General features: G+C 45.8%; 1 protein-coding gene across 10 annotated transcripts in view; it reads right to left on the bottom strand.

Moving 5' to 3' along the window:
• Nucleotides 1–11,570: 11,570 nt before the first annotated feature.
• The window catches only part of LOC123789905 (uncharacterized), an 89,062-nt gene continuing 72,781 nt past the window's right edge, over nt 11,571–27,851 (bottom strand). For 8 of the 10 annotated variants that reach the window (XM_087858864.1, XM_087858871.1, XM_087858872.1 and 5 more), the window contains 20 exons: nt 26,630–26,682; nt 26,195–26,219; nt 25,494–25,558; nt 24,983–25,010; nt 24,052–24,128; nt 23,439–23,463; nt 22,740–22,804; nt 22,126–22,150; nt 21,437–21,501; nt 20,823–20,847; nt 20,120–20,184; nt 19,506–19,530; nt 18,803–18,867; nt 18,291–18,321; nt 17,341–17,417; nt 16,724–16,748; nt 16,025–16,089; nt 15,521–15,545; nt 13,660–13,748; nt 11,571–11,837 (listed from right to left, as the gene is read on the bottom strand). In XM_087858864.1, the coding sequence (XP_087714990.1) occupies nt 13,675–13,748; nt 15,521–15,545; nt 16,025–16,089; nt 16,724–16,748; nt 17,341–17,417; nt 18,291–18,321; nt 18,803–18,867; nt 19,506–19,530; nt 20,120–20,184; nt 20,823–20,847; nt 21,437–21,501; nt 22,126–22,150; nt 22,740–22,804; nt 23,439–23,463; nt 24,052–24,128; nt 24,983–25,010; nt 25,494–25,558; nt 26,195–26,219; nt 26,630–26,682 (905 nt within the window). In that variant the 3' untranslated portion in view covers nt 11,571–11,837; nt 13,660–13,674. Of the gene's footprint in view, nt 11,838–13,659; nt 13,749–15,465; nt 15,546–16,024; nt 16,090–16,723; nt 16,749–17,340; nt 17,418–18,290; nt 18,322–18,802; nt 18,868–19,505; nt 19,531–20,119; nt 20,185–20,822; nt 20,848–21,436; nt 21,502–22,125; nt 22,151–22,739; nt 22,805–23,438; nt 23,464–24,051; nt 24,129–24,982; nt 25,011–25,493; nt 25,559–26,194; nt 26,220–26,629; nt 26,683–27,851 lie in introns of all 10 variants that reach the window. The other 2 variants (XR_015722953.1, XM_087858870.1) reach the window with 2 other exon arrangements.

The following is a 27,851-nucleotide window of genomic DNA, read 5'->3' as shown; positions in this document are numbered from 1 at the left end:
TTATACCTCTCTGGCCTACTATACAAAATGAAAATATTTGGTACTCCTAATCTTAATTTGGAGAGAGTTGCACATATTGTAAGGACAAATGTAAAGACACCAAATAGAGAAGTCAATGAAATATAATTTGATTTTTGTAAGATAAAGAAAAATCCCTGATATATGATTAAAAATATCTTGATATAACTAGGAGCACAGAGAACAGAATGAAGCTTATGTACTGGGTTGTTAATATTGTTTGTCTAGTAGGGATGGTTGTTGATAGAAAAGTAGATTGAGGATGAAGTGATGGTGGTAGGGAGTAGGAAGGAAAAAAGAAAGTCCACCATAAAAAACCTCCATTCATGTAAAATTGGCATATGTGAGAGTGTGTGTATGTGTATACAAGAACACATGAAAGATAGTTGACTAAAGTGTTAATGGTGGTTCCCTCAGAGTGGTGGGATTTTAGATAACTTTAAAAGTACTTTTATGTTTTATTGTTTGAGAATTACTGCAGTAAGCATTTATTATTTATATATTGAGAAAAAATAACATTTTTTTTAACTGCAGATGAGAAGAACCACTGCATTAAAGAAATCTTTCCTGCATACAAATAAATATCAGTGTATCCCTTGGAGTGAAAAAGAAAGCTGAATTCATAAAAGTAGGTCAAATACACAAAGTACATTCCACATTCGAGCTTACGTGGTTCTGGCTCAAAGAATAAGTTCTGAATGTCATATGTTAAATATTGTATAATAATTGTACTTTGTTCTTTAAAGATTGATTTTTATATTTCAATATGCAAAAGACATTTTAAAAATTATGTTCAGTTAGCCAGGCATTTTTTATTGTTCTCTGATTCTCTTTAACATCTATTTATCTTGATTGTTGAATTGTGAATTATATTGCATCTTGGAGCCATATTTACCTTGATTAAGGATGTTCATCACTCATTAGTATATCAATAGGTGTTGCCAATCATAAATCATGATTAGTAATCATGAGTAGTAAATGCCGTATGGACACCTATTCTAGAAATTCTTCTTTTCTGTGTATTGCAATATAATTGTAGATAGATTGTGATTTCTGAATGGTTGAATGCTTTTTTCAGAACTTGTTATGCTTTCTCACCCCTTAATACTCTTGGCTTTTACCGTACTCTTTTTTCACTTGCTCCCATATCAACTTATGATTTCTTTGTTGATAGCACATCTTGTCCATTTACCACTTGTTTGTGAGCTCCACAAGAGGAGATATGTCTTACTCACTTCTCTGTGTTAGTCATCTTCTAGCTCAGTGCCTAGCATATTAAATATATTTAGTTGTTTTAATGAGTAAGGGCTCATGGAGAAAAATGGTACAACAAGAATAAAGCCACTTTCACTTTTTCGTAGTTTATGTACTCTCATAGGTCCTCAGAGGAAGAAGACATTTCTACTTTGTTCTAACAGAACCAAAGAATTTTAGTGAGATGACATCAAGAGGTTGTCAGTTTTCTTCTTCATTTTCCATCAACAATCAGTCCTTTTCCTAATTTCCCAAAGAATCAAAGAATTATGAAAAAATGTTTCCCTGGTCCTAATTTCATAGTGGAATAGTTTTAAAATTTATTTTTTTAATGTTAAACCATTGATTGTTTAAATGTGTGTTTAAATACAGTACATGCTTATAGAAATTTCAAAAATACAAAAGCACACGCAGTGAATGACGTCATTCCCTGCTCCAAATACCCAGTTCTCTTTCTCAAAAGCAATCACTGTTGTGCTTTCTTCTTCTTCAAGAAGCATATAATGTATTTATGAACACAAATATCTATTTACCCATAATCTTTCTCCCCATGAAAGATAGCGCAAGATAGAGATTTTTTCCATCTTGCTTTTCCTTTAATGATGTACTTTGATGATAGTTTTAGATCAAAAGACATGTACATATCTTCATTTTTTACAGTTATATAGTATATTTCATTCTATGGATATATAGTAATTCAATACTTAATTGATAGGAATTTAGATTGTTTTACTCTTTTGCTATTACAAACAGTAGTCCATATTCTTGAACATAGGCCATTTTTCTTACACATGAGTAGTATACTACTCAGATCATGATCTAAGAGTGGCATTGCTGAGTCAAAAGGAATGTCCCTTAAATTTTGATAGTTTTTGGTTGGCGTTCCAAGATGGCGGAGAAGCAGGAGACCTAATGTTCGTCTGGTCCCAGGAATTCAGCGAGAGAGCTACCAAACCATTCTGAATACCTATGTACGCAACTGGAGAACAAAGAAAAGAGTGGCAGAAATTCTATGAACAGAAAATTGACCACTTTCTGAGGGGGAGGAGTTAAGATGGCGGAGGGGTAGGGGACCACTTTTTCAGCCGGTCCCCTGAGTCGAGCTGGATAGGTACCAGACCAGCCTAAACAACCACGGAATCAGCCTGAGACGCAGGAAGATACATTTGGATCTCTACAAATGAACATCTCCAGCGCTGAGTATTGAGGTACGAAGCAGGGAGCCGTGAAACCGCGCACAGATATCGGAAGATAAACAGAAGGGGAAGGGAGCCGACGCATTCAGGTGCCAGGAAGTGGCAGCCACCTGCACGGGGGAGCGGGCAGACTCATGGACGGCACCCGCGAGAGGGCGGACTGAGACCCTGAACCAGGTCCGCGCCACCAGGCATCTGGCGGGACACCGGAATCCTGGTGTGCTCACGGGATCCAGACTGAGACTGGGAGCTCCCAGAGTGCGTGCGGCGGCTGGCGGGCCACCTGCACGGGGGAGCGGGTGGACTCGCGGTTGGCACCCATGAAACAGCAGACTGAGACCCTGAACCAGGTGCGCGCACCACCAGGCTTCTCACGGAACTCTGGAATCACAGTGTGCTCACCGGGCATAGACTGAGACCAGGAGATCTGGGAGCACGGGGGGTGGCTGGTGGCTGGCGGCATTAGAAACACAAAGGACAGAGACACCACGGCCCTGGAAGTGAGGGCAGGGACACCGGGTGTGGGGCGCACATCCCAGGATGCTGCAGGGTTGAGCAGCACCAATAGTAATGGAGTTAAAGTGGCCAGAACATCAGTGGAGAATGGCCCGCAATTCTTCTGTTCTGTGACAATCCAGCCTCTGCTGCTCTGACTCTCAGAAGAGGCATAACAGACCACCAGGGAAAGCCGCCAGAGAACAAAAGCCTGGAAATACCGGCTCACAGCGTGCCCATCCCCATCCCCCCTCGCAGGGGACACGGAGACTCCACCCAAATAGGGTTGCCTGAATATCGGCATGGCAGGCCCCTCCCCCAGAACACAGAAGGCAGGCTGAAATATCAAGAAGCCCACAACCCGGGGCGCCTGCGTGGCGCAGTCATTGAGCGCCTACCTTCAGCTTAGGGAGTGATCCTGGCGTTCCGGAAAGGAGTCCCTCATTGGGCTCCTCCGCTGGGAGCCTGCTTCTTCCTCTCCCACTCCCCTGCTTCTGTTTCTGTTCTTGCTGTCTGTCTCTCTCTCTCAGGTAAATAAATAAAATCTTTAAAGAAGAAGCCCACATCCCTAAGATACCTATAAAACAAGGAGCACGGCCTGGGGCCCAGTCAATAATTTGGGCTCTGGACAACCCCGCAACCTCTCCTCATCAGAATGACAAGAAGAAGCCCCCCCCAGCAAAGAAAAGACAGTGAGTCTGTGGCCTCTGCCACAGAAATAATGGATATGGATGTAACCAAATTATCAGAAATGGAATTCAGAGTAACGATGGTCAAAATGATGAGTAGAATTGAAAAAAGTATTAATGAAAAGGTTACTGAGAATATAGAACCCCTAAGGACAGAAATGAGAGCGAATCTGACAGAAATTAAAAATTCTATGAGCCAAATGCAGGCAAAACTAGAGGCTCTGACGGCCAGGGTTACCAAAGCAGAGGAACGTATGAGTGAATTGGAGGATGGGTTAATAGAGGAAAAAACGAAAATAGAAGATGGTCTTAAAAAAATCCACGCCCACGAATGTAGGTTACGGGAGATTACTGACTCAATGAAACGATCCAATGTTAGAATCATCGGCATCCCCGAGGGGGTAGAGAAATACAGAGGTCTAGAAGAGATATTTGAACAAATTATAGCTGAAAACTTCCCTAATCTAGCGAGGGAAACAAACATTCATGTCCAAGAGGCAGAGAGGACCCCTCCCAAGCTCAACCATGACAAACCTACGCCACGTCACGTCATAGTGCATTTCGCAAATATTAGATCTAAGGATACAGTATTGAAAGCGGCCAGGGCAAAGAAATTTCTCACGTACCAAGGTAAAGGCATCAGAATTACGTCAGAGCTGTCTACACAGACCTGGAATGAGAAAAAGCATTGGGGGAGCATTTTTAAAGCTCTTTCAGAGAAAAACATGCAGCCAAGGATCCTTTATCCAGCAAGGCTGTCATTCAGAATTGATGGAGAAATAAAGACATTTCAGAATCGCCAGTCATTAACCAATTTTGTAACCACGAAACCAGCCCTACAGGAGATATTAAGGGGGGTTCTATAAAGGTAAAAAGACCCCAAGAGTGATACACAAAAGAAAGTCACAGCCAATACAAACAAAGACTTTACTGGCAACATGGCATCATTAAAATCATATCTCTCAGTTCTTAGCACAAATGTGAATGGTTTGAATGCTCCTATAAATCACCACAGGGTTGCAGATTGGATAAAAAGAAATGACCCATCCATTTGCTGTCTACAAGAGACTCATTTCAAACCCAAAGATGCATTCAGACTGAGAGTAAGGGGATGGAGTACCATCTTTCACACAAATGGACCTCAAAAGAAAGCTGGGGTAGCAATTCTCATATCAGATAAATTGGATTTTAAACTAGAGACTATAGTTAGGACGCCGAAGGGCACTATATTATTCTTAAAGGAAGTATTCAACAAGTGGATATGACAATTATAAATATATATGCCCCCAACAGGGGAGCATCAAGATACACAAGCCAACTCTTAACCAGAATAAAGAGACATATAAATAAAAATACATTAATAGTAGGGGACCTCAACACTCCACTATCAGAAATAGACAGAATACCCTGGCAAAAACTAAGCAAAGAATCAAAGGCTTTGAATGCCATACTCGATGAGTTGGACCTCATAGATATATATAGAACACTACACCCCAGAACCAAAGAATACTCATTCTATTCTAATGCCCATGGAACATTCTCAGGAATAGACCATGTTCCGGGACACAAAACAGGTCTCAACCGATACCAAAAGATTGAAATTATCCCCTGCATATTCTCAGACCACAATGCTCTGAATGGAACTCAACTACAAGGAAAATTTTGGAAGAAACTCAAACACTTGGAGACTAAGAACCATCCTGCTCAGGAATGACTCGATAAACCAGGAAATCAAAAATCAAATTAAACAATTTATGGAGACCAATGAGAATGAAAATACAACAGTCCAAAACCTATGGGATACTGCAAAGGCAGTCCTAAGGGGGAAATACATAGCCATCCAAGCCTCACTCAAAGGAATAGAAAAATCTAAAATGCAGTTTTTATATTCTCACCTCAAGAAGCTGGAACAGCAACAGAGGGACAGGCCTAATCCACACACGAGGAAGCAGTTGACCAAAATTAGAGCTGAAATCAATCAAGCAGAAACCAGAAGTACAGTAGAGCAGATCAACAGGACTAGAAGCTGGTTCTTTGAGAGAATCAATAAAATTGACAGATTTTGGATAAGTGGCAACACTTATCCAAAAGAAAAGAGAAAGGACCCAGATTATTAAAATTATGAATGAAAAAGGAGAGGTCCCAACCAACATCATTGAAATTGGAAGGATTATTAGAAATTTTTATCAACAGCTATATGCCAATAAACTAAGCAATCTGGAAGAGATGGAATCCTTCCTGGAAACCTATAAACTACCAAGATTGAAACCGGAAGAAATTGATTCCTTAAACAGGCCAATTAATTATGAAGAAATTGAGTCAGTGATAAACAACCTTCCAAATAACAAAACTCCAGGCCCGGACGGTTTTCCTGGGGAATTCTACCAAACTTTCAAAGAAGAAATAATACCTATTCTCCTAAAGCTATTTCAAAAAATAGAAACAGAAGGAAAGCTACCAAACTCATTCTATGAGGCCAATATTACCTTGATCCCCAAACCAGGCAAAGACCCCCTCAAAAAGGAGAATTACAGACTGATCTCCCTAATGAATATGGACGCCAAAATCCTCAACAAGATACTTGCTAATAGAATCCAACAGTACCTTAAAAGGATTATCCATCACGATCAAGTGGGATTCATACCCGGGATGCAAGCGTGGTTCAATATTCGCAAATCAATCAGCGTGATACATCATATCAACAAGAAAAGACTCAGGAACCATATGATCCTCTCAATCGATGCCGAAAAAGCATTTGACAAAATACAGCATCCTTTCTTGATTAAAACCCTTCAGAACGTAGGAATAGAAGGTACATTTCTCAATCTCATAAAAGCCATCTATGAAAAGCCTACTGCAAATATTATTCTCAATGGGGAAAAGCTGGAAGCCTTTCCCTTAAGATCAGGAACTCGACAAGGATGCCCACTCTCTCCACTATTATTCAACATAGTACTAGAAGTCCTTGCAACAGCAATCAGACGACAAAAAGGGATCAAAGGTATTCAAATCGGCAAAGAAGAAGTCAAAATGTCTCTCTTCGCAGATGACATGATACTCTATATGGAAAACCCAAAAGAAGCCACTCCCAAACTATTAGAAGTATAGAGCAATTCAGTAACGTGGCGGGATACAAAATCAATGCTCAGAAATCAGTTGCATTTCTATACACGAATAACGAGACTGAAGAAAGAGAAATTAGGGAATCCATCCCATTTACAATAGCACCAAAAACCATACGTTACCTTGGAATTAACCGGAGACGTAAAGGACCTATATTCTAGAAACTATAAATCACTCTTGAAAGACATTGAGGAAGACATAAAAAGATGGAAAGATATTCCATGCTCATGGATCGGAAGAATTAACATAGTTAAAATGTCCATGCTACCCAGAGCAATCTACACTTTCAATGCTGTCCCGATCAAAATACCGAGGATATTTTTCAAAGAACTGGAACAAATAGTCCTTAAATTTGTATGGAAACAGAAAAGGCCCCGAATCTCCAAGGAACTGTTGAAAAGGAAAAACAAAGCTGGGGGCATCACAATGCCGGATTTCGAGCTGTACTACAAAGCTGTGATTACAAAGACAGCATGTTACTGGCACAAAAACCGACACATAGACCAATGGAACAGAATAGAGAGCCCAGAAATGGACCCTCGGCTCTTTGGGCAACTAATATTTGATAAAGCAGGAAAAAACATCCGGTGGGAAAAAGACAGTCTCTTCAATAAATGGTGCTGGGAAAATTGGACAGCTACATGCAAAAGAATGAAACTTGACCACTATCTCACACCATACACAAAGATAAACTCCAAATGGATGAAAGACCTCGATGTGAGACAGGAATCCATCAAAATTCTAGAGGAGAACATAGGCAGCAACCTCTATGACATCGGCCAAAGCAACCTTTTTCATGACACATCCCCAAAGGCAAGAGAAACAAAAGATAAAATGAATTTATGGGACTTCATTAAGATTAAAAGTTTCTGCACAGCCAAGGAAACAGTCAGAAAAACTAAGAGGCAGCCCATGGAATGGGAGAATATATTTGCAAAGGACACTACAGATAAAGGACTGGTATCCAAGATCTACAAAGAACTTCTCAAACTCAATACACAAGAAACAAATAAACAAATCAAAAAATGGGCAGAAGATATGAACAGACACTTTTCCAATGAAGACATACAAATGGCTAACAGACACATGAAAAAATGTTCAAAATCATTAGCCATCAAGGAAATTCAAATCAAAACCACACTGAGATACCACCTTACGCCAGTTAGAATGGCAAAAATAGACAAGGCAAGAAACAACAAATGTTGGAGAGGATGTGGAGAAAGGGGATCCCTCCTACATTGTTGGTGGGAATGCAAGTTGGTACAGCCACTCTGGAAAACAGTGTGGAGGTCCCTTAAAAAGTTAAAAATTGAGCTACTCTATGATCCAGCCATTGCACTACTGGGTGTTTACCCCAAAGATACAGACGTAGTGAAGAGAAGGGCCATATGCACCCCAATGTTCATAGCAGCAATGTCCACAATAACTAAATCATGGAAGGGACTGAGATGCCCTTCAACAGATGACTGGATTAAGAAGTTGTGGTCCATATGTACAATGGAATATTACTCAGCTATCAGAAAGAAGGAGTTCTCAACATTTGCTACAACATGGACGGCACTGGAGGAGATAATGCTAAGTGAAATAAGTCAAGCAGAGAAAGACAACTATCATATGATTTCTCTCATCTATGGAACATAAGAACTAGGAAGATCGGTAGGGGAAGAAAGGGATAAAGAAAGGGGGGGTAATCAGAAGGGGGAATGAAACAGGAACCCACAGCAGATTTCTGTAGGTGGAGGAGACTGAGTGTCTGTGGAGGGTGTCCGCGTCACGGCCTCAACAGCTGTGTCCCCGGCAAATGACTGAATCCGTCTGGGCCCCACTTCTGTAGAACTGGGGCTCACAGCACTTTCTTCCCCAGGCCTTTGTGAGGATAAACCAAGACAATGTACAATAAACATCTCACCAGTGCTTGGAACGGAAGCAGTGTCCGTGGAGACAGATCTCCCTATGACTGCTGGGTAGAAAACTTGTTTATTGAGCCCCTGCTGAGCTGGGCACCTGGTTTTGAACATCAGCCATCAAGTGCCTGGCTTCAGGGAGCTGCACTCCAACAGGATGACTCAGAGCCACCCTGGGCCAGTTACACAACCTCGCTGAGCCGCGTCTCCAGCTTTAAACCTTGGACATTCCTGTCTTTCTGGTAAATGGGCTGTGCAGACATGCAACAGTGCAGGGCCTGACCCAGGAAGCCATGGACCCAGCAAGTTCATGGCTCTCACTTAGGCCCAGCTCTCCTCCCCACAGCACAACAACAGTGGACTTGAGCCCCGGGGCCGTACGTCTCTTCTCAGTGGTGATGACAGTGGCCACCAGCAGCAGCCCATAGTGGTGTTTCGTCTTGGCTAAAAGCCTAAAGATGTATGCCGACTCCAGGGCCAGCTTGGCTGCTGTGAACTGCCTCACCGTGGTCCCCATTTCCACCAATGTGAACGTGCTGGGGCTTTTGCTGGCCAGGCGGTAGGGGATCTGGTACCCTGTGGACAGGGCAGGAGGACCACCCACTGGTCATATCACCCCCTTCAGACCCCCGCATTCCCGCCACCCAGCCACCACCGCTCTGCTTTCTTTCCCTGACATTCTTCCTCCTCTGCCAGCATCTGAGAGGGAGGGCACAGCCATGTTGATGGATGGAGACTCTGAGTGCTGGGCCCCCATGACCCTCGTTCCCCTTCATCCTTCCCGCCACCAAGATGTGGACACAGTTTCATCTTCCCCAGGGCTGTTGGAGCTGAGAGAACATGGCAGGAACCAACCAGTGCTCCTGAGGGGCAGGCCCAGTGTTCCCTGCTTTTTCTCTTCCTCCTCACCCCTCCTGCCACCCCCCCTTATCCTCCCAGGGCCCAGGGCAGTGCCTCCTCCTAGAATGTTCCTTCAAGTGTGCCCTTCTCCCATGGTTACAAGTCTTTCCCCTCAGTCATCCTCCCTGTCTGTCCACAGATCCCAGCTTTGGGAATGGGAGCTGGTGCCAGCTCAGCATTGACTCCTGCTGTCGGCCTCTCTTCTGCGCCTCAAAGTCAGGAAATCATGGGGTCCAGAAAGAACTTGTGTTTACTCAATAGATGTGTGCCCCACGAACCCAGAAAGCTCTGGATCAGCAGAGGGGCTTCTTGGGTCTGTGACAGCAAGGGCAGAGTGGTGACAACGGTTACTGTCCCCATGGACTTTGCTCAGTCAGCCTCCAGGCCTCCCGGGTCCCTTTCTGCAGCCACCTATCGCAGTCAGTCCCTCCCAAATGTCCCCTGGGGGGCACACTGCCCCTCCTGAGGACCATGGCTCCACAGTCAGACCCGCAGCAGCTTGCCTCCCCTGGGCCTCTCTGCTCTGCACTCTCCTCCCTTCTGTTCATCAGCAACAGGCAGGAGCCTGTTTGGGTCCATCCAGCCAACTCCTGCTGGACCTGCCATCCCAGACCCGACCTAGGAAAAATTCCTCAGCCCCTCAAACTGTGAGGAGTGCCCTCCACTCTCTGTTCTGCTCACCACCTGCTTGTTCACAGGCCACATGCCTTGATGAGACCCTGGACTCCCTGGAGACCTGGAAGGCATCTGTCTTGGCCTCCCCGCAAAGTCTTTGGAGTGGCAGGGTTTCAGGGCCCTGAAGTGGAATCATGCAATATTGGTCTTTCTCTCCGTGCTTTATCGCACAGAGCATAATATGTTTTCAAGGTCCGTCCGTGTTGGGGCATATTTCAAAATTGAATTCCTTTCTAGACCTCCAGTTAATAAAAGTGTATCGATATTGTTTTGCTAATTATAACAAATGCACCACATCCATATAAGATGTTATTAGTGGAGGAATTGGGGTCGGGGGGCGTGGGTTATGGGAACTTTCTATGTTATCTGTTCAACTCTTAGATTTGTCTAAACCTCCTGTTGTCAATAATGCCTATTAACTTTTTAAAATCCGAGAACACTCTTTCAGGGAGCGATCTGTGTCAGCCAATATTGGTTCGAACATCAGCTAAAGGTCTGTACGTTAGCTAAAGATGTTGTTTACTGGTAAAGGTGAGCCCATTCTTGAGTTAGAAATGCACGTTGACTGCTGGAGTTACAGTGATACTGACTGACTTGATCATTTGCCTTTGCATACAGAAGAGAAGAATGTGGCTTCACATTTTGATGGTTTTCTCTTACATATAGGTCACTGAATAAAGTAGCATCATTCTTCTTGAATGAACCTAATGAGTCCATTCCCACAGTACCTTCAACTGGGTCATTGGTAGGGTGCCCCCTGTTGTTTGGCCAGAGGCGGAGTTTTCAGAATCACTGCTTGGGGTCAGGTGATACTCTTGACTCCAGGCAGGAGCCGCGAGCACCTGAGAAAGTTACATACACCCCTCTGTGTCTCATTTGCCTGTTCTGAGATGTTGAAATGTGACTGTGGCCTACTTATTAGAGTTATGTTATGAGGCTAAAAGTAAATAAACACAAGGAAAGCCTTAAGAAAAATAAAATAAATGACTGGTGTTCCATAATCACCCTAAGTGGTCAATCACTGAGCGACTGCAAGAATAAGGTAGACACTTGGTGGTGGTGGAATCCAGAGAGGGGACGTGGATGGCTCCACAGCAAGAGAGGATGGACACTCACTCTTAGCTTTACATGGGGAGGATGCTTTACTGCTCATGGACAATACCTGTTACCATCTCCTGTAATCCTCAGGTCAGCCCTATTGAGGTGGGTGGGGGCAGAGCAGGGGCTGTAAGCCATATTCTAGTGGGAGGCACTGAAACGTAGAGAGATTAAGTGACATGCCAAGAGTTATCAGCCGCTTTTGCCAACATTAGAGATAGATTTCTTACAGGCTTTTTCTATTTATGCACTTCCCACCAAAGGGAACACTGTTCTCATTTGGGGCAGACGTAGCAATTCCTCCAAGTCGTGTGCCTGAATCATCACAAGTGGCCTCTGACACAGGAGTTGGAATGTCCAACCTTGGTGATTCATTTCGTTTGATGAAATCGGAAGTTCCCAGAGGGACATACCATGGGGGGTCTTCGGATGGACGGCACATCCAGCAGTCAGAAACCCAGGAGTGACGTCAGGGATGTTCTGACCTATCAAGGGTAATAATTAGTAGAATGATTAGAATAAGAAAGCGGGAGTAAAGGGGTCATTCTGGGTGAATGGCAACAAGGGTTTATGGAAAATGAGAAGAATTATTTTAACTGAGCAGATACAAAACAGAAAAAGAATCAAATGGGAGTCTTGACCCAATATCTTGTGTGGAAACTGCCCACTAGCCATCACAATTTGCCTGTTCTGAAAATCTTGGGGCAGCTGCCTGCTTCTGAAGACTGGCTATTTCCAGAGGATCTCTGAGAAGCCTCAGTTTGAGTAGCCCTCTAATTGTGTGAAATTCTGATTTTTTAAATTATTTTATTTATTTTAGTAGAGACGTGAAGCCAAGGGTGAACTCCCAGGAGTTACACTGCTTTGTTTTTAAACAGTACCCGAAGGGGTCCCTTCAGGGGATGTGTAAGGGCAGTTTTTCTCTGATGTCTCTTCCTGAGGTTGAAGATCATGAAGAGGCTTCCAGAAAGATTTCAGGAATGGAGGCCTGAAGCTGTTGGTGAAAACCTTGGGCACTATTACAAGAGCTCTTTGCAATATGCTGCCATGTCTGCACGTAGTAGGGTAGTGCAATCTAGTCTGGGTAGTGAAATTCCTAGAGATAAGGAACTTCCAGCTACTCATTTAGTGGGAGAGCCCGTGTGTTCCCAAGGGAATAGACTGGAGAGCCATCATCGCTAGTGTGTATTTGCACCCGGGGAGCTCACAGGTTTCTGAAAGTTTTGCTACTTTTAATGGAAGGATGAAAATGTTTTGCCCACTTGAAACAGTTTATGTCTTAAATAATGAACTGTGTTCCAGCAAAATTGTAATTTCTTGTGAAACTCTATATTTCTTTTTGGCCAAGGTTGAGAGCAAGTAAAGAGAACCCTTTTTAGAGGCTTTTTTGTTTTCTGGACAAAGTCGGAGATCATTCACACGTTATATAAGAACTGAATTACAAGGGAAACTTAGATTTCCTTTTTCAGTCTTGATCGAGCACATGGGAAAAGGAGAGGGGCCTTCAGTGAACTCCTGGGCCATGACTGTCCAGGTATGCCACTGTTCTGCCCAGGAGAGAACAAAAAGGATATACCCTTCTGGTCTCTTAGTGAAACAACTTTGGATTCAGAATTTCTTTTGGAGGCCTCAACATAGCATCCAAAATGTGCTGCCCATTGGGCTTCCTCCTTTCCAATGATGCTTCTCAAATGAATGATTTTGCTCCAATCAGGTTGTCTAGAGTTGGCCTTGAAAAGCCAAGTCATCGTTGGTGAAGTCGTGGGGAACAAGAATTCGGATTGTGATGAATGTACACATGAGCATCAGACATTTTTTTCTGGAAGAGGAGAGGGGTTAGGTTTAGAGGATTCCCAAGAGAGCTGGTGACAGTTGGTAGAAATAGAACATTTGTGCATCTCATGCCTTGGGCCCCAAAAATGACAGGGCTGAAGAGAGAGATGATAGATTTGAATATCCAAGAACATCAAGTGCCAGGAGGAGCCCAGGTCCTGCAGGAGGAGGATCATGAAAAGCAGGAAAGAGGAACCTGGCCAAAGCTTCAAAAAGGACCTTCTCAATAAGAGAGAGGAGACAGGTGCCTGGGTGGCAAAGGCGGGTAAGCGTGTGACTCCTGATTTCGGCTCAGGTCATGATCTCTGGGTCCTGGAGTCAAGTCCCATGTCAGGCTCTGCCCTCAGTGGGGATTCTGCTTTGGGGTCTCCCTCTCTCTTCCTCTGTCCCTCCCCCACTCGTGCCATCTCAGTCTCCCAAAATAAATAAATCTTTACCAAAAAAAAAAAAGTATAAAAATAGGAAATAAATTACATGTGGATGGTGGATCTATGGGTCCGAGGCTTCGCATCCTGCGAAGTCGTCTTCCTTACGGACGACAGTGGGCATCGTCATGGCCTGGTCTTGGGAAAGGAAAGGGGACAATCAGGGTGAAGTGAGGACTCAGGCCACTGCCCCCGGGATTATGTCCCCGACCCCAAAACTCAGTGCTGCCCTCAGCTCCGCAGTCCCCCCACCTCACCACCCATGGGGCCGTGATCCCTTTACCTCACTGATGAGAAAGGCATCCAGGGTCTCTGGGCCCTTCCCAGCCCTCAGATTTCATAACTGGGACCAGGAAGCAGTGCCTGTCAGCCCATTCTTTCAAGAGGCAGCCACCGTGGTGCCCATGACTTTCTGTCCCCATGATTTCCTACCTTCCTCTGCTCCCTCCTGCTACCCTCCCTCCTCTCTCCCTGAATCATTAATTCCTTATTTCCCTTCTCCTGTCACCTCCAACAACCAGACTGTTCTCTGCAATGGGAACAGTGGAGGAACGATCATGGGTTTACTGACACGCTCCCTAGTCAATCAGTTGACCAATGAGCCAATGCAGCTAACATGGAGGCGGCTGCCACGGGCCTGGGGTGATGCTGGGCCATGAGAGTGACCATCAACTGGGCAATCAAGTAGACTGCCCCATGCCTGGGCTCATCTTGGGCACTTGACACACACTTCCTATTGATGACAGCCCGTAAGTGTCCTAGCCCAGAGAGGAGATGAATGTGACAGTAGAGGTAATGGTACTTGTCCGAATTCCCCTAGTCTGTCAGTGGGGTGACGGGCATTCTCCAGCTGGTGTGGCCACATAAACACCAGTACCTGCAGTGTTCACCAAAGACCCTGAGACCTGGAAGGACTAGGGGAGGCCCCGAGCAGATGGATGGAAGGTCCGAGGGTGGGCCGTGACCACGATGTGGGGACCAGGCCCGTCGCTGTCAGTGGAATCTGACAGGAGCAAAGATCCTGGCCACGCTTCCCAGAGCCTCTGTCCTGGGCCCAGTCAGTCCCAGGAGACCAGCTCAGAGGGACCGTGAGAGCCAGTGTGTGCTGCCAGCCCAGCAGCCTTCACACAGGCCTCTAGAATTCCCGTCAGCCAGGGAGGGTCTCCGGGCAGCTGCATATGAGCCTCTCTCCCATGGAGCCAAGTGAAGGTCTTGCTCTGCTCTCAGTATAAGGGATGTGGTGAGGAGAAGAGAGAAATGTGCTCCAGGATGTGCCTCTCACCTCACCTCTGCAGCAGAATGCCTTGGGGAGTATTGCTCGCTATGAATGGGGTTAGAGCATATGGAGGCATTTGGTTCCCGGGCATGAGCTGAGGGCCACCGCTTGGCCTCCTGTGGTCATGGGGCTATAATGTGTGCGCTGTGACGAGATTTCTTTATCTCGTCTTTTCGTTTCGTTTCTTTTCTTTTAATTTCTTTTCCTTCTTTTGTTCTTTTTTTTTTTTGAGAATGTGGACAATGGACATTGTGCAGTGGCAGTGGGATACACCTCCTGGAGCAATATGCAATCTCTCTCTCGCTCTTTCCATCTCTCTCTCTCCCTCTCTGCATCTCTCTTTCTGTGTCTGACTCTCCCTGTCTCCCACACAAAAATACAATATCACATAGAGCCACAAAAGACACCCCAAACCCAAGCCTCACGCACACACACGACACCACACACAGGGAATACAATGGCTTCCTAGGAGTGTAGACACGTGGACACACTTTTTCACCTGGGAAACCTCCTGTCCACCACACCCCCACAACCCAATCAGGGTGGCTCGCCAGACTGAGGATTGCAAGGATGCCCCACCTGCATTAACATCTAGAGTTTTGTCTCAGGAAGAGGCTGATTCCAGAATACGTACCACATTCACCGGATGCTCCTGTGCCCTGCAGGTACAGAAAAGAGGACACCGTGAGGTTCAGGTCATGCCACACACTGTCTGCATGAGCTTTATTTCCCTCAATGACTTTAGGAACCCAGATGGAACACAGTGGTTGAGTCCAACAACCCCAAAGTAAGTGAACTGGGGATGCCTTAGGAAGTTGTTTTTCCTGGGGGACATGTCTGTCCAGTCCATTCAGGACGGTGACTACAAAATGCTTCACCCAAGCAGGAGAAAGTGCTACTGAGGGACAGGATCCTACCACAGCGTTTAGAACCACGTTTGGTGTCACCAATGGTAAATGTCCTCTCGATCAGCTAACGGTTGGCAGAGACAACCACTCCATGCTCTCCCAAAAAGGAAAATTGTTTGAGATCTATATGTATAATCCCAAATATACATTGTCTGATTTTCATCTGAATTTGATTGGAAAGAAACCAAGAAAGCAACATCTGTTCCTCGGACAAAGAACTTCTAGCTCACCATGGCGGGAGTTGTGCCTCCAGCGCTGTCTCCTTTGATGGGATCCATGTCTTCCTCCAAGGCATCTAGGACACAGAGTACCCGTCAGCACATTCCTCTTGTTGCGCAAGAATATTCATGGAATGTTGCTGGATATGGACACGAGGCTGGGGTGTATGGAGCCAGCTGGTTTTGAAGCATGGACTGAAGTGCCCCTGCTGGGCCACCCACTGCAGTAAGGCTCTAAAGTGCGCAGTGTGATAACATGGCTTTGGAGAAGGGTGACATCATGCAGTATCTGTCTGACATATCTCCTGGAGAAACACCATTCTCTCTCTCTCCCCCCCTCTCTGTCTCTCTTTCTCGGTCATCTCTCTCTCTCTCTGTCTTTGTCTCTCTGTCTATGTCTCTCTGTCTTTCTATCTGTCTTTGTCCCTCTATCTCTCACACACACACACTCACAATCACACCACATAGAGCCACAAAAGACACCCCAACACCAAGCCTCATGCACACACACCCACACCACACACAGGGAATACAATGGCTTCCTAGGACTGTAGACACATGGACACACTTTTTCACCTGGGAAATCTCCTGTCCACCACACCCCCACAACCCAATCAGGGCGGCTCGCCAGACTGAGGATTGCAAGGATGCCCCACCTGCATTAACATCTAGAGTTTTGTCTCAGGAAGAGGCTGATTCCAGAATACGTACCGCATTCACCGGATGCTCCTGTGCCCTGCAGGTACAGAAAAGAGGACACCGTGAGGCTCAGGTCATGCTACACACTGTCTGTCTGTGTGAGCTTTATTTCCCTCAATGACTTTACGAACTCAGATGGAACACAGTGGTTGAGTCCAACGACCCCAAAGTAAGTGAACTGGATGCCTTAGGAAGTTGTTTTTCCTGGGGGACATGTCTGTCCAGTCCATTCAGGACGGTGACTACAAAATGCTTCATCCAAGCAGGAGAAAGTGTTACTGAGGGACAGGATCCTACCACAGCGTTTAGAACCACGTTTGGTGTCGCCAATGCTAAATGTCCTCTCGAATCAGCTAACGGTGGGCAGGGAAAACCACTCAACGCTCTCCCCACCAGGGAAATTACATATGTAGAATCTCAAAAGTATATATAGCTTTTTACATAAAATCTGTATATAAAAATATTTTCATTTCCATATACAAGCAGTTGACATTAGGAAAATGATTTTTGTTTTAGTATTATGTTCAATTCGCCAACACAGAGTATACTATCTGAATTTCATCTGAATTTGATTGGAAAGAAACCCAGAAAGCAACATTTGTTCCTCGGGGATAGACAGGCGAGCTCACCTTGGCAAGAGGCAGGCCTTCCTCCTCTGTGATCCTCTGATAAAGCCAGGACCAGACAGCGCCATCATCAGTCACATCTAGAAGGACACAGAGTACCTGTCAGCGTATTGGTGCTGCTGCTCAAGAAAGATGCGGGGAGGGGCGCCTGAGTGGCTCAGTCAGTGAACCATCTGCCTTCAGCTCAAGTCAGGACCGCAGGGTCCTGGGATCGAGTCCCGGATGGGGCTTCCTGCTCAGCAAGGGTCTGCTTTTCTCTCTCCCTCTGCCCCTCTCACCTGTTTGTGCTCTCACTCACTCTCTCTCAAATAAATAAAATCTTTAAAAAAAAAAAAAAAGAATGCCTCGAGGAGTATTGCTCTCTATGAATGGGGTTAGAGCATATGGAGGCATTTGGTTCCCAGGCATGAGCTGAACGCCCTGCTGGGCCTCCCGCGTTAATAGGGCTATAATGTGTGCGCTGTGATGAGATTTCTTTATCTCGTCTTGTCTTTTCGTCTCTTTTCTTTTCTTTCTTTCTTTTTTTTTTTTTTTGGTTGAGAATGTGGACAATGGGAATTGTGCAGTGGCAGTGGGATACACCTCCTGGAGACATATGCAATCTCTCTCTCACTCTTTCCATCTATCCCTCTCCCTCTGTGCATCTCTCTGTCTGTGTCTGTGTCTCCCTGTCTCCCACACAATCACACACTCACAATCACACCACATAGAGCCACAAAAGACACCCCAACACCAAGCCTCATGCACACACACCCACACCACACACAGGGAATACAATGGCTTCCTAGGACTGTAGACACATGGACACACTTTTTCACCTGGGAAATCTCCTGTCCACCACACCCCCACAAACCAATCAGGGTGGCTCGCCAGACGGAGGATTGCAAAGATGCCCCACCTGCATTAACATCTAGAGTTTTATCTAAGGAAGAGGCTGATACCAGAATACGTACCGCTCTCGCTGGTGGTGGTTGATGGTGTCACCTGCAGGTACAGAAAAGAGGACACCGTGAGGCTCAGGTCATGCTACACACTGTCTGGCTGAATGAGCTTTATTTCCCTCAATGACTTTAGGAACCCAGATGGAACACAGTGGTTGAGTCCAATGACCCCAAAGTAAGTGAACTGGATGCCTTAGGAAGTTGTTTTTCCTGGGAGACATGTCTGTCCAGTCCATTCAGGACGGTGACTACAAAATGCTTCATCCAAGCAGGAGAAAGTGTTACTGAGGGACAGGATCCTACCACAGCGTTTAGAACGACGTTTGGTGTCGCCAATGGTAAATGTCCTCTCGATCAGCTAATGGTTGGCAGAGACAACCACTCCATGCTCTCCCAAAAAGAAAAATTATATGAGATCTATATGTATAATCCCAAATATACATTGTCTGATTTTCATCTGAATTTGATTGGAAAGAAACCAAGAAAGCAACATCTGTTCCTCGGACAAAGAACTTCTAGCTCACCATGGCGAGAGGTGTGCCTCCGGCGCTGTCTCCTTTGATGGGATCCATGTCTTCCTCCAAGGCATCTAGGACACAGAGTACCCGTCAGCACATTCCTCTTGTTGCGCAAGAATATTCATGGAATGTTGCTGGATATGGACACGAGGCTGGGGTGTATGGAGCCAGCTGGTTTTGAAGCATGGACTGAAGTGCCCCTGCTGGGCCACCCACTGCAGTAAGGCTCTAAAGTGCGCAGTGTGATAACATGGCTTTGGAGAAGGGTGACATCATGCAGTATCTGTCTGACATATCTCCTGGAGAAACACCATTCTCTCTCTCTCTCCCCCTCTCTGTCTCTCTTTCTCGGTCATCTCTCTCTTTCTCTGTCTTTGTCTCTCTGTCTATGTCTCTCTGTCTTTCTATCTGTCTTTGTCCCTCTCTCTATCTCTCAAACACACACACTCACAATCACACCACATAGAGCCACAAAAGACACCCCAACACCAAGCCTCATGCACACACACCCACACCACACACAGGGAATACAATGGCTTCCTAGGACTGTAGACACATGGACACACTTTTTCACCTGGGAAATCTCCTGTCCACCACACCCCCACAACCCAATCAGGGCGGCTCGCCAGACTGAGGATTGCAAGGATGCCCCACCTGCATTAACATCTAGAGTTTTGTCTCAGGAAGAGGCTGATTCCAGAATACGTACCGCATTCACCGGATGCTCCTGTGCCCTGCAGGTACAGAAAAGAGGACACCGTGAGGCTCAGGTCATGCTACACACTGTCTGTGTGAGCTTTATTTCCCTCAATGACTTTACGAATTCAGATGGAACACAGTGGTTGAGTCCAACGACCCCAAAGTAAGTGAACTGGGGATGCCTTAGGAAGTTGTTTTTTCTGGGGGACATGTCTGTCCAGTCCATTCAGGACGGTGACTACAAAATGCTTCATCCAAGCAGGAGAAAGTGTTACTGAGGGACAGGATCCTACCACAGCGTTTAGAACCACGTTTGGTGTCGCCAATGCTAAATGTCCTCTCGAATCAGCTAACGGTTGGCAGAGACAACCACTCAACGCTCTCCCCACCAGGGAAATTACATATGTAGAATCTCAAAAGTATATATAGCTTTTTACATAAAATCTGTATATAAAAATATTTTCATTTCCATATACAAGCAGTTGACATTAGGAAAATGATTTTTGTTTTAGTATTATGTTCAATTTGCCTCACAGAGTATACTGTCTGATTTTCATCTGAATTTGATTGTAAAGAAACCAAGAAAGCAACATCTGTTCCTCAGACAAAGAACTTCTAGCTCACCATGGCGGGAGTTGTGCCTCCGGCGCTGTCTCCTTTGATGGGATCCATGTCTTCCTCCAAGGCATCTAGGACACAGAGTACCCGTCAGCACATTCCTCTTGTTGCACAAGAATATTCATGGAATGTTGCTGGATATGGACACGAGGCTGGGGTGTATGGAGCCAGCTGGTTTTGAAGCATGGACTGAAGTGCCCCTGCTGGGCCACCCACTGCAGTAAGGCTCTAAAGTGTGCAGTGTGATAACATGGCTTTGGAGAAGGGTGACATCATGCAGTATCTGTCTGACATATCTCCTGGAGAAACACCATTCTCTCTCTCTCTCCCCCTCTCTGTCTCTCTTTCTCGGTCATCTCTCTCTTTCTCTGTCTTTGTCTCTCTGTCTATGTCTCTCTGTCTTTCTATCTGTCTTTGTCCCTCTCTCTATCTCTCACACACACACACTCACAATCACACCACATAGAGCCACAAAAGACACCCCAACACCAAGCCTCACATACACACACCCACACCACACACAGGGAATACAATGGCTTCCTAGGACTGTAGACACATGGACACACGTTTTCACCTGGGAAATCTCCTGTCCACCACACCCCCACAACCCAATCAGGGCGGCTCGCCAGACTGAGGATTGCAAGGATGCCCCACCTGCATTAACATCTAGAGTTTTGTCTCAGGAAGAGGCTGATTCCAGAATACGTACCGCATTCACCGGATGCTCCTGTGCCCTGCAGGTACAGAAAAGAGGACACCGTGAGGCTCAGGTCATGCTACACACTGTCTGTGTGAGCTTTATTTCCCTCAATGACTTTACGAACTCAGATGGAACACAGTGGTTGAGTCCAACGACCCCAAAGTAAGTGAACTGGGGATGCCTTAGGAAGTTGTTTTTCCTGGGGGACATGTCTGTCCAGTCCATTCAGGACGGTGACTACAAAATGCTTCATCCAAGCAGGAGAAAGTGTTACTGAGGGACAGGATCCTACCACAGCGTTTAGAACCACGTTTGGTGTCGCCAATGCTAAATGTCCTCTCGAATCAGCTAACGGTTGGCAGAGACAACCACTCAACGCTCTCCCCACCAGGGAAATTACATATGTAGAATCTCAAAAGTATATATAGCTTTTTACATAAAATCTGTATATAAAAATATTTTCATTTCCATATACAAGCAGTTGACATTAGGAAAATGATTTTTGTTTTAGTATTATGTTCAATTTGCCTCACAGAGTATACTGTCTGATTTTCATCTGAATTTGATTGTAAAGAAACCAAGAAAGCAACATCTGTTCCTCGGACAAAGAACTTCTAGCTCACCATGGCGGGAGTTGTGCCTCCGGCGCTGTCTCCTTTGATGGGATCCATGTCTTCCTCCAAGGCATCTAGGACACAGAGTACCCGTCAGCACATTCCTCTTGTTGCGCAAGAATATTCATGGAATGTTGCTGGATATGGACACGAGGCTGGGGTGTATGGAGCCAGCTGGTTTTGAAGCATGGACTGAAGTGCCCCTGCTGGGCCACCCACTGCAGTAAGGCTCTAAAGTGCGCAGTGTGATAACATGGCTTTGGAGAAGGGTGACATCATGCAGTATCTGTCTGACATATCTCCTGGAGAAACACCATTCTCTCTCTCTCTCCCCCTCTCTGTCTCTCTTTCTCGGTCATCTCTCTCTTTCTCTGTCTTTGTCTCTCTGTCTATGTCTCTCTGTCTTTCTATCTGTCTTTGTCCCTCTCTCTCTCACACACACACACTCACAATCACACCACATAGAGCCACAAAAGACACCCCAACACCAAGCCTCACCCACACCACACACAGGGAATACAATGGCTTCCTAGGACTGTAGACACATGGACACACTTTTTCACCTGGGAAATCTCCTGTCCACCACACCCCCACAACCCAATCAGGGCGGCTCGCCAGACTGAGGATTGCAAGGATGCCCCACCTGCATTAACATCTAGAGTTTTGTCTCAGGAAGAGGCTGATTCCAGAATACGTACCGCATTCACCGGATGCTCCTGTGCCCTGCAGGTACAGAAAAGAGGACACCGTGAGGCTCAGGTCATGCTACACACTGTCTGTGTGAGCTTTATTTCCCTCAATGACTTTACGAACTCAGATGGAACACAGTGGTTGAGTCCAACGACCCCAAAGTAAGTGAACTGGGGATGCCTTAGGAAGTTGTTTTTCCTGGGGGACATGTCTGTCCAGTCCATTCAGGACGGTGACTACAAAATGCTTCATCCAAGCAGGAGAAAGTGTTACTGAGGGACAGGATCCTACCACAGCGTTTAGAACCACGTTTGGTGTCGCCAATGCTAAATGTCCTCTCGAATCAGCTAACGGTTGGCAGAGACAACCACTCAACGCTCTCCCCACCAGGGAAATTACATATGTAGAATCTCAAAAGTATATATAGCTTTTTACATAAAATCTGTATATAAAAATATTTTCATTTCCATATACAAGCAGTTGACATTAGGAAAATGATTTTTGTTTCAGTATTATGTTCAATTTGCCTCACAGAGTATACTGTCTGATTTTCATCTGAATTTGATTGTAAAGAAACCAAGAAAGCAACATCTGTTCCTCGGACAAAGAACTTCTAGCTCACCATGGCGGGAGTTGTGCCTCCGGCGCTATCTCCTTTGATGGGATCCATGTCTTCCTCCAAGGCATCTAGGACACAGAGTACCCGTCAGCACATTCCTCTTGTTGCGCAAGAATATTCATGGAATGTTGCTGGATATGGACACGAGGCTGGGGTGTATGGAGCCAGCTGGTTTTGAAGCATGGACTGAAGTGCCCCTGCTGGGCCACCCACTGCAGTAAGGCTCTAAAGTGCGCAGTGTGATAACATGGCTTTGGAGAAGGGTGACATCATGCAGTATCTGTCTGACATATCTCCTGGAGAAACACCTTTCTCTCTCTCTCTCCCCCTCTCTGTCTCTCTCTCTTTCTCGGTCATCTCTCTCTTTCTCTGTCTTTGTCTCTCTATGTCTCTCTGTCTATCTGTCTTTGTCCCTCTCTCTCTCTCTCACACACACACACTCACAATCATACCACATAGAGCCACAAAAGACACCCCAACACCAAGCCTCACGCACACACACCCACACCACACACAGGGAATACAATGGCTTCCTAGGACTGTAGACACATGGACACACTTTTTCACTTGGGAAATCTCCTGTCCACCACACCCCCACAACCCAATCAGGGCGGCTCGCCAGACTGAGGATTGCAAGGATGCCCCACCTGCATTAACATCTAGAGTTTTGTCTCAGGAAGAGGCTGATTCCAGAATACGTACCGCATTCACCGGATGCTCCTGTGCCCTGCAGGTACAGAAAAGAGGACACCGTGAGGCTCAGGTCATGCTACACACTGTCTGTGTGAGCTTTATTTCCCTCAATGACTTTACGAACTCAGATGGAACACAGTGGTTGAGTCCAACAACCCCAAAGTAAGTGAACTGGATGCCTTAGGAAGTTGTTTTTCCTGGGGGACATGTCTGTCCAGTCCATTCAGGACGGTGACTACAAAATGCTTCACCCAAGCAGGAGAAAGTGCTACTGAGGGACAGGATCCTACCACAGCGTTTAGAACCACGTTTGGTGTCGCCAATGCTAAATGTCCTCTCGAATCCGCTAACGGTTGGCAGACACAACCACTCAACACTCTCCCCACCAGGGAAATTACATATGTAGAATCTCAAAAGTATATATAGCTTTTTACATAAAATCGGTATACAAAAATAATTTCATTTCCATATACAAGCAGTTGACATTAGGAAAATGATTTTTGTTTTAGTATTATGTTCAATTCGCCAACACAGAGTATACTATCTGAATTTCATCTGAATTTGATTGGAAAGAAACCCAGAAAGCAACATTTGTTCCTCGGGGATAGACAGGCGAGCTCACCTTGGCAAGAGGCAGGCCTTCCTCCTCTGTGATCCTCTGATAAAGCCAGGACCAGACAGCGCCATCATCAGTCACATCTAGAAGGACACAGAGTACCTGTCAGCGTATTGGTGCTGCTGCTCAAGAAAGATGCGGGGAGGGGCGCCTGAGTGGCTCAGTCAGTGAACCATCTGCCTTCAGCTCAAGTCAGGACCGCAGGGTCCTGGGATCGAGTCCCGGATGGGGCTTCCTGCTCAGCAAGGGTCTGCCCCTCTCACCTGTTTGTGCTCTCACTCACTCTCTCTCAAATAAATAAAATCTTAAAAAAAAAAAAGAAAAAGAATGCCTCAAGGTGTATTGCTCTCTATGAATGGGGTTAGAGCATATGGAGGCATTTGGTTCCCAGGCATGAGCTGAACGCCCCGCTGGGCCTCCCGCGTTAATAGGGCTATAATGTGTGCACTGTGATGAGATTTCTTTATCTCGCCTTGTCTTTTCTTCTCTTTTCTTTTCTTTCTTTCTTTTTTTTTTTTTTTGAGAATGTGGACAATGGGAATTGTGCAGTGGCAGTGGGATACACCTCCTGGAGACATATGCAATCTCTCTCTCACTCTTTCCATCTCTCCCTCTCCCTCTGTGCATCTCTCTGTCTGTGTCTGTGTCTCCCTGTCTCCCACACAATCACACACTCACAATCACACCACATAGAGCCACAAAAGACACCCCAACCCCAAGCCTCATGCACACACACCCACACCACACACAGGGAATACAATGGCTTCCTAGGACTGTAGACACATGGACACACTTTTTCACCTGGGAAATCTCCGGTCCACCACACCCCCACAACCCAATCAGGGTGGCTCGCCAGATGGAGGATTGCAAAGATGCCCCACCTGCATTAACAATCTAGAGTTTTATCTCAGGAAGACGCTGATTCCAGAATACGTACCGCTCTCGCTGGTGGTTGAAGGTGTCACCTGCAGGGACAGAAAAGACGACACCGTGAGGCTCAGGTCATGCTACACACTGTCTGGCTGAATGAGCTTTATTTCCCTCAATGACTTTAGGAACCCAGATGGAACACAGTGGTTGAGTCCAATGACCCCAAAGTAAGTGAACTGGGGATGCCTTAGGAAGTTGTTTTTCCTGGGAGACATGTCTGTCCAGTCCATTCAGGACGGTGACTACAAAATGCTTCATCCAAGCAGGAGAAAGTGTTACTGAGGGACAGGATCCTACCACAGCGTTTAGAACGACGTTTGGTGTCGCCAATGGTAAATGTCCTCTCGATCAGCTAATGGTTGGCAGAGACAACTACTCCATGCTCTCCCAAAAAGGAAAATTGTATGAGATCTATATGTATAATCTCAAATATACATTGTCTGATTTTCATCTGAATTTGATTGGAAAGAAACCAAGAAAGCAACATCTGTTCCTCGGACAAAGAACTTCTAGCTCACCAAGGCGAGAGGTGTGCCTCCGGCGCTGTCTCCTTTGATGGGATCCATGTCTTCCTCCAAGGCATCTAGGACACAGAGTACCCGTCAGCACATTCCTCTTGTTGCGCAAGAATATTCATGGAATGTTGCTGGATATGGACACGAGGCTGGGGTGTATGGAGCCAGCTGGTTTCCAAGCATGGACTGAAGAGCCCCTGCTGGGCCACCCACTGCAGTAAGGCTCTAAAGTGCGCAGTGTGATAACATGGCTTTGGAGAAGGGTGACATCATGCAGTATCTGTCTGACATATCTCCTGGAGAAACACCTTTCTCTCTCTCTCTCTCTCTGTCTCTCTCTATGTTTCTGTCTTCTCTCTCTCTTTCTCTGTCTTTGTCTCTCTTTCTCTTGCTCTCTCTCTCTCTCTCTCACACACACACACACACACACACTCACAATCACACTACACAAGACACCTAACCCCCAAGCCTCATGCACACACACCCACACCACCCAGGGGGAATGCATTGGTTTTCTAGGACTGGAGACACATGCGCATAGTTTCTCACGTGGAGTCTGCTTTTCCCCACACTCCCAAGCCTCAGTCCTACCAGGAACCTGGAATCAGATGGCTCTCCAGACTGAGGACAGTGAGGACATCCCCCCAACCTGCCTTACCATCAAGAGTTTTTCCTCAGCAAGGGACTGATTCCAGAATACGTACCACCTCCATATGGTTCTGGGGCCACCTGCATTTACAGAAAAGAACACACCCTGAGAGTCAGGTCATATGCATACTGTGTCATCACCGGTTCTCTTGGTGACTATTGAAAACCAAATGAGAAACAGCAGGAAAGACAAAGGCCCGGAAAGGAAGCACAGTGTGCACCCATGGAAAAGGCATGAGCTTTTCCTGGGGGATGGATCTTTCAAATTCCCTGAAGCACAATTACAAAACTCTTAATTCAGGGAGGAAAAACCGCTTCTGAGTAAAAGGTCCCCTACCACACAGTTTACAACCTCCCCTCCCAACACCCCAAGAAAATGGTACCTCACGTCTAAAAACTATACTGTCATGTTGTCATAGCTGAACTCACTTCAAAAAGACGAAACTCAAGTAAGAAACATTTCTTTCTCAGGCAAAGACAGCCAAGCTTACCCTCGATGTGTTTGGCCATGGTGCTTTCTTGCCAAGGTCCTCCTTGGTAGACTCTGAAAGGACACAGAGTAAGTGTCAGTCCATTGTTGGTCCTACTTGGGAATTACTCTGTGATCACTGTTGATATGGACACGGGACAAGACTGTATGGGAGTGACTGGTTAAGAAGCATGGGCTGAGCTGCTGCTGGGCCATTCTTGGTGGGTGAGGAAAAGCAAACAAGAGGATGAGAAAACGAAGGAGAAACAGACTTTTGACTTTCTAGCTTAAGGCAACCTGATCGATGTGAGTCAGTTAGTCTACAAAGAGGTCGCCTGGTTGCACACTGTGGTGTCGTGAGGGAGCGCCACCCCTCCCTCTGCCCGTAGCGAAGTCTCTCTATTTGTTCTGCCAGGACGAAGCTCCTCCAACTGGCCATCCGAATGGGAGACAGACTAGAGGACACAGAGTACCTTCCCGCCACGGTGCTCTATCTCATGAATGACTCAGAGGCTCTGCTTGACTTGAACGACAGAACAGTGGAGATGGATGTGGTTGGTTAAACAGCATGCAGTTGCCAATGGCAAGATTTGATTCCTTCTGATGGTTGAGTAATTTACAGTGTATCTATATTACAAACTGAGGGCTGCTGAAGGGGGGGTTGGTGAGGGATGTGGTTGGTTTAACAGCATGCACTTGCCAATGACAAGATTTGAGTCCTTCAACAGTTGAGTAATATTCCCATATATCTAGAGAACACACTGAGGCTGCTGAAGTGGGGGGATGGGGTAATTGGGTGATGGGCCTTAAGGAGGGCACTTGATGGAATGACAATTGGCTGTTACCGCAACAGATGAACCACTAAGTTCTATCCCTGAAACTACTAATACAGTATATGTTACCTAATTTGAATTTACATTAAAAAAGAAAAGCCTGCAGTTGGCTATTGGTGAGCCCCCTTCTTCATGGAAGGAGATGCAGAGAACAGAAGCAGCAAAGAAGGGAGAAACAGAGTCCTGGCTTTGCCATTGAAGGCAAAGGTACACCTGAAACGAACGGAATATGGTGTGTCAACTCAACTACTTCCATTCAAAAATAATGATGAAAAATAAAGACACCCTAAAGACAGAAGATAGTCCAAAAATTTAAAAATATGAAATAAATAAAAATAACATCATTAATCTCATGGTATTTTTCTGTCCAGTGTGTGTCTCATGTATGTGTTCACTGAGTCGGGTGGCTCT

Source organism: Ursus americanus, chromosome 34 (assembly GCF_024610735.1).
Source record: "Ursus americanus isolate L20-20 chromosome 34, mUrsAme1.1.p, whole genome shotgun sequence".
Lineage (NCBI taxonomy): Eukaryota > Metazoa > Chordata > Mammalia > Carnivora > Ursidae > Ursus > Ursus americanus.
Note: the sequence above shows the minus strand (reverse complement) of the source record. Positions and strands in the feature narration are given on the sequence as shown.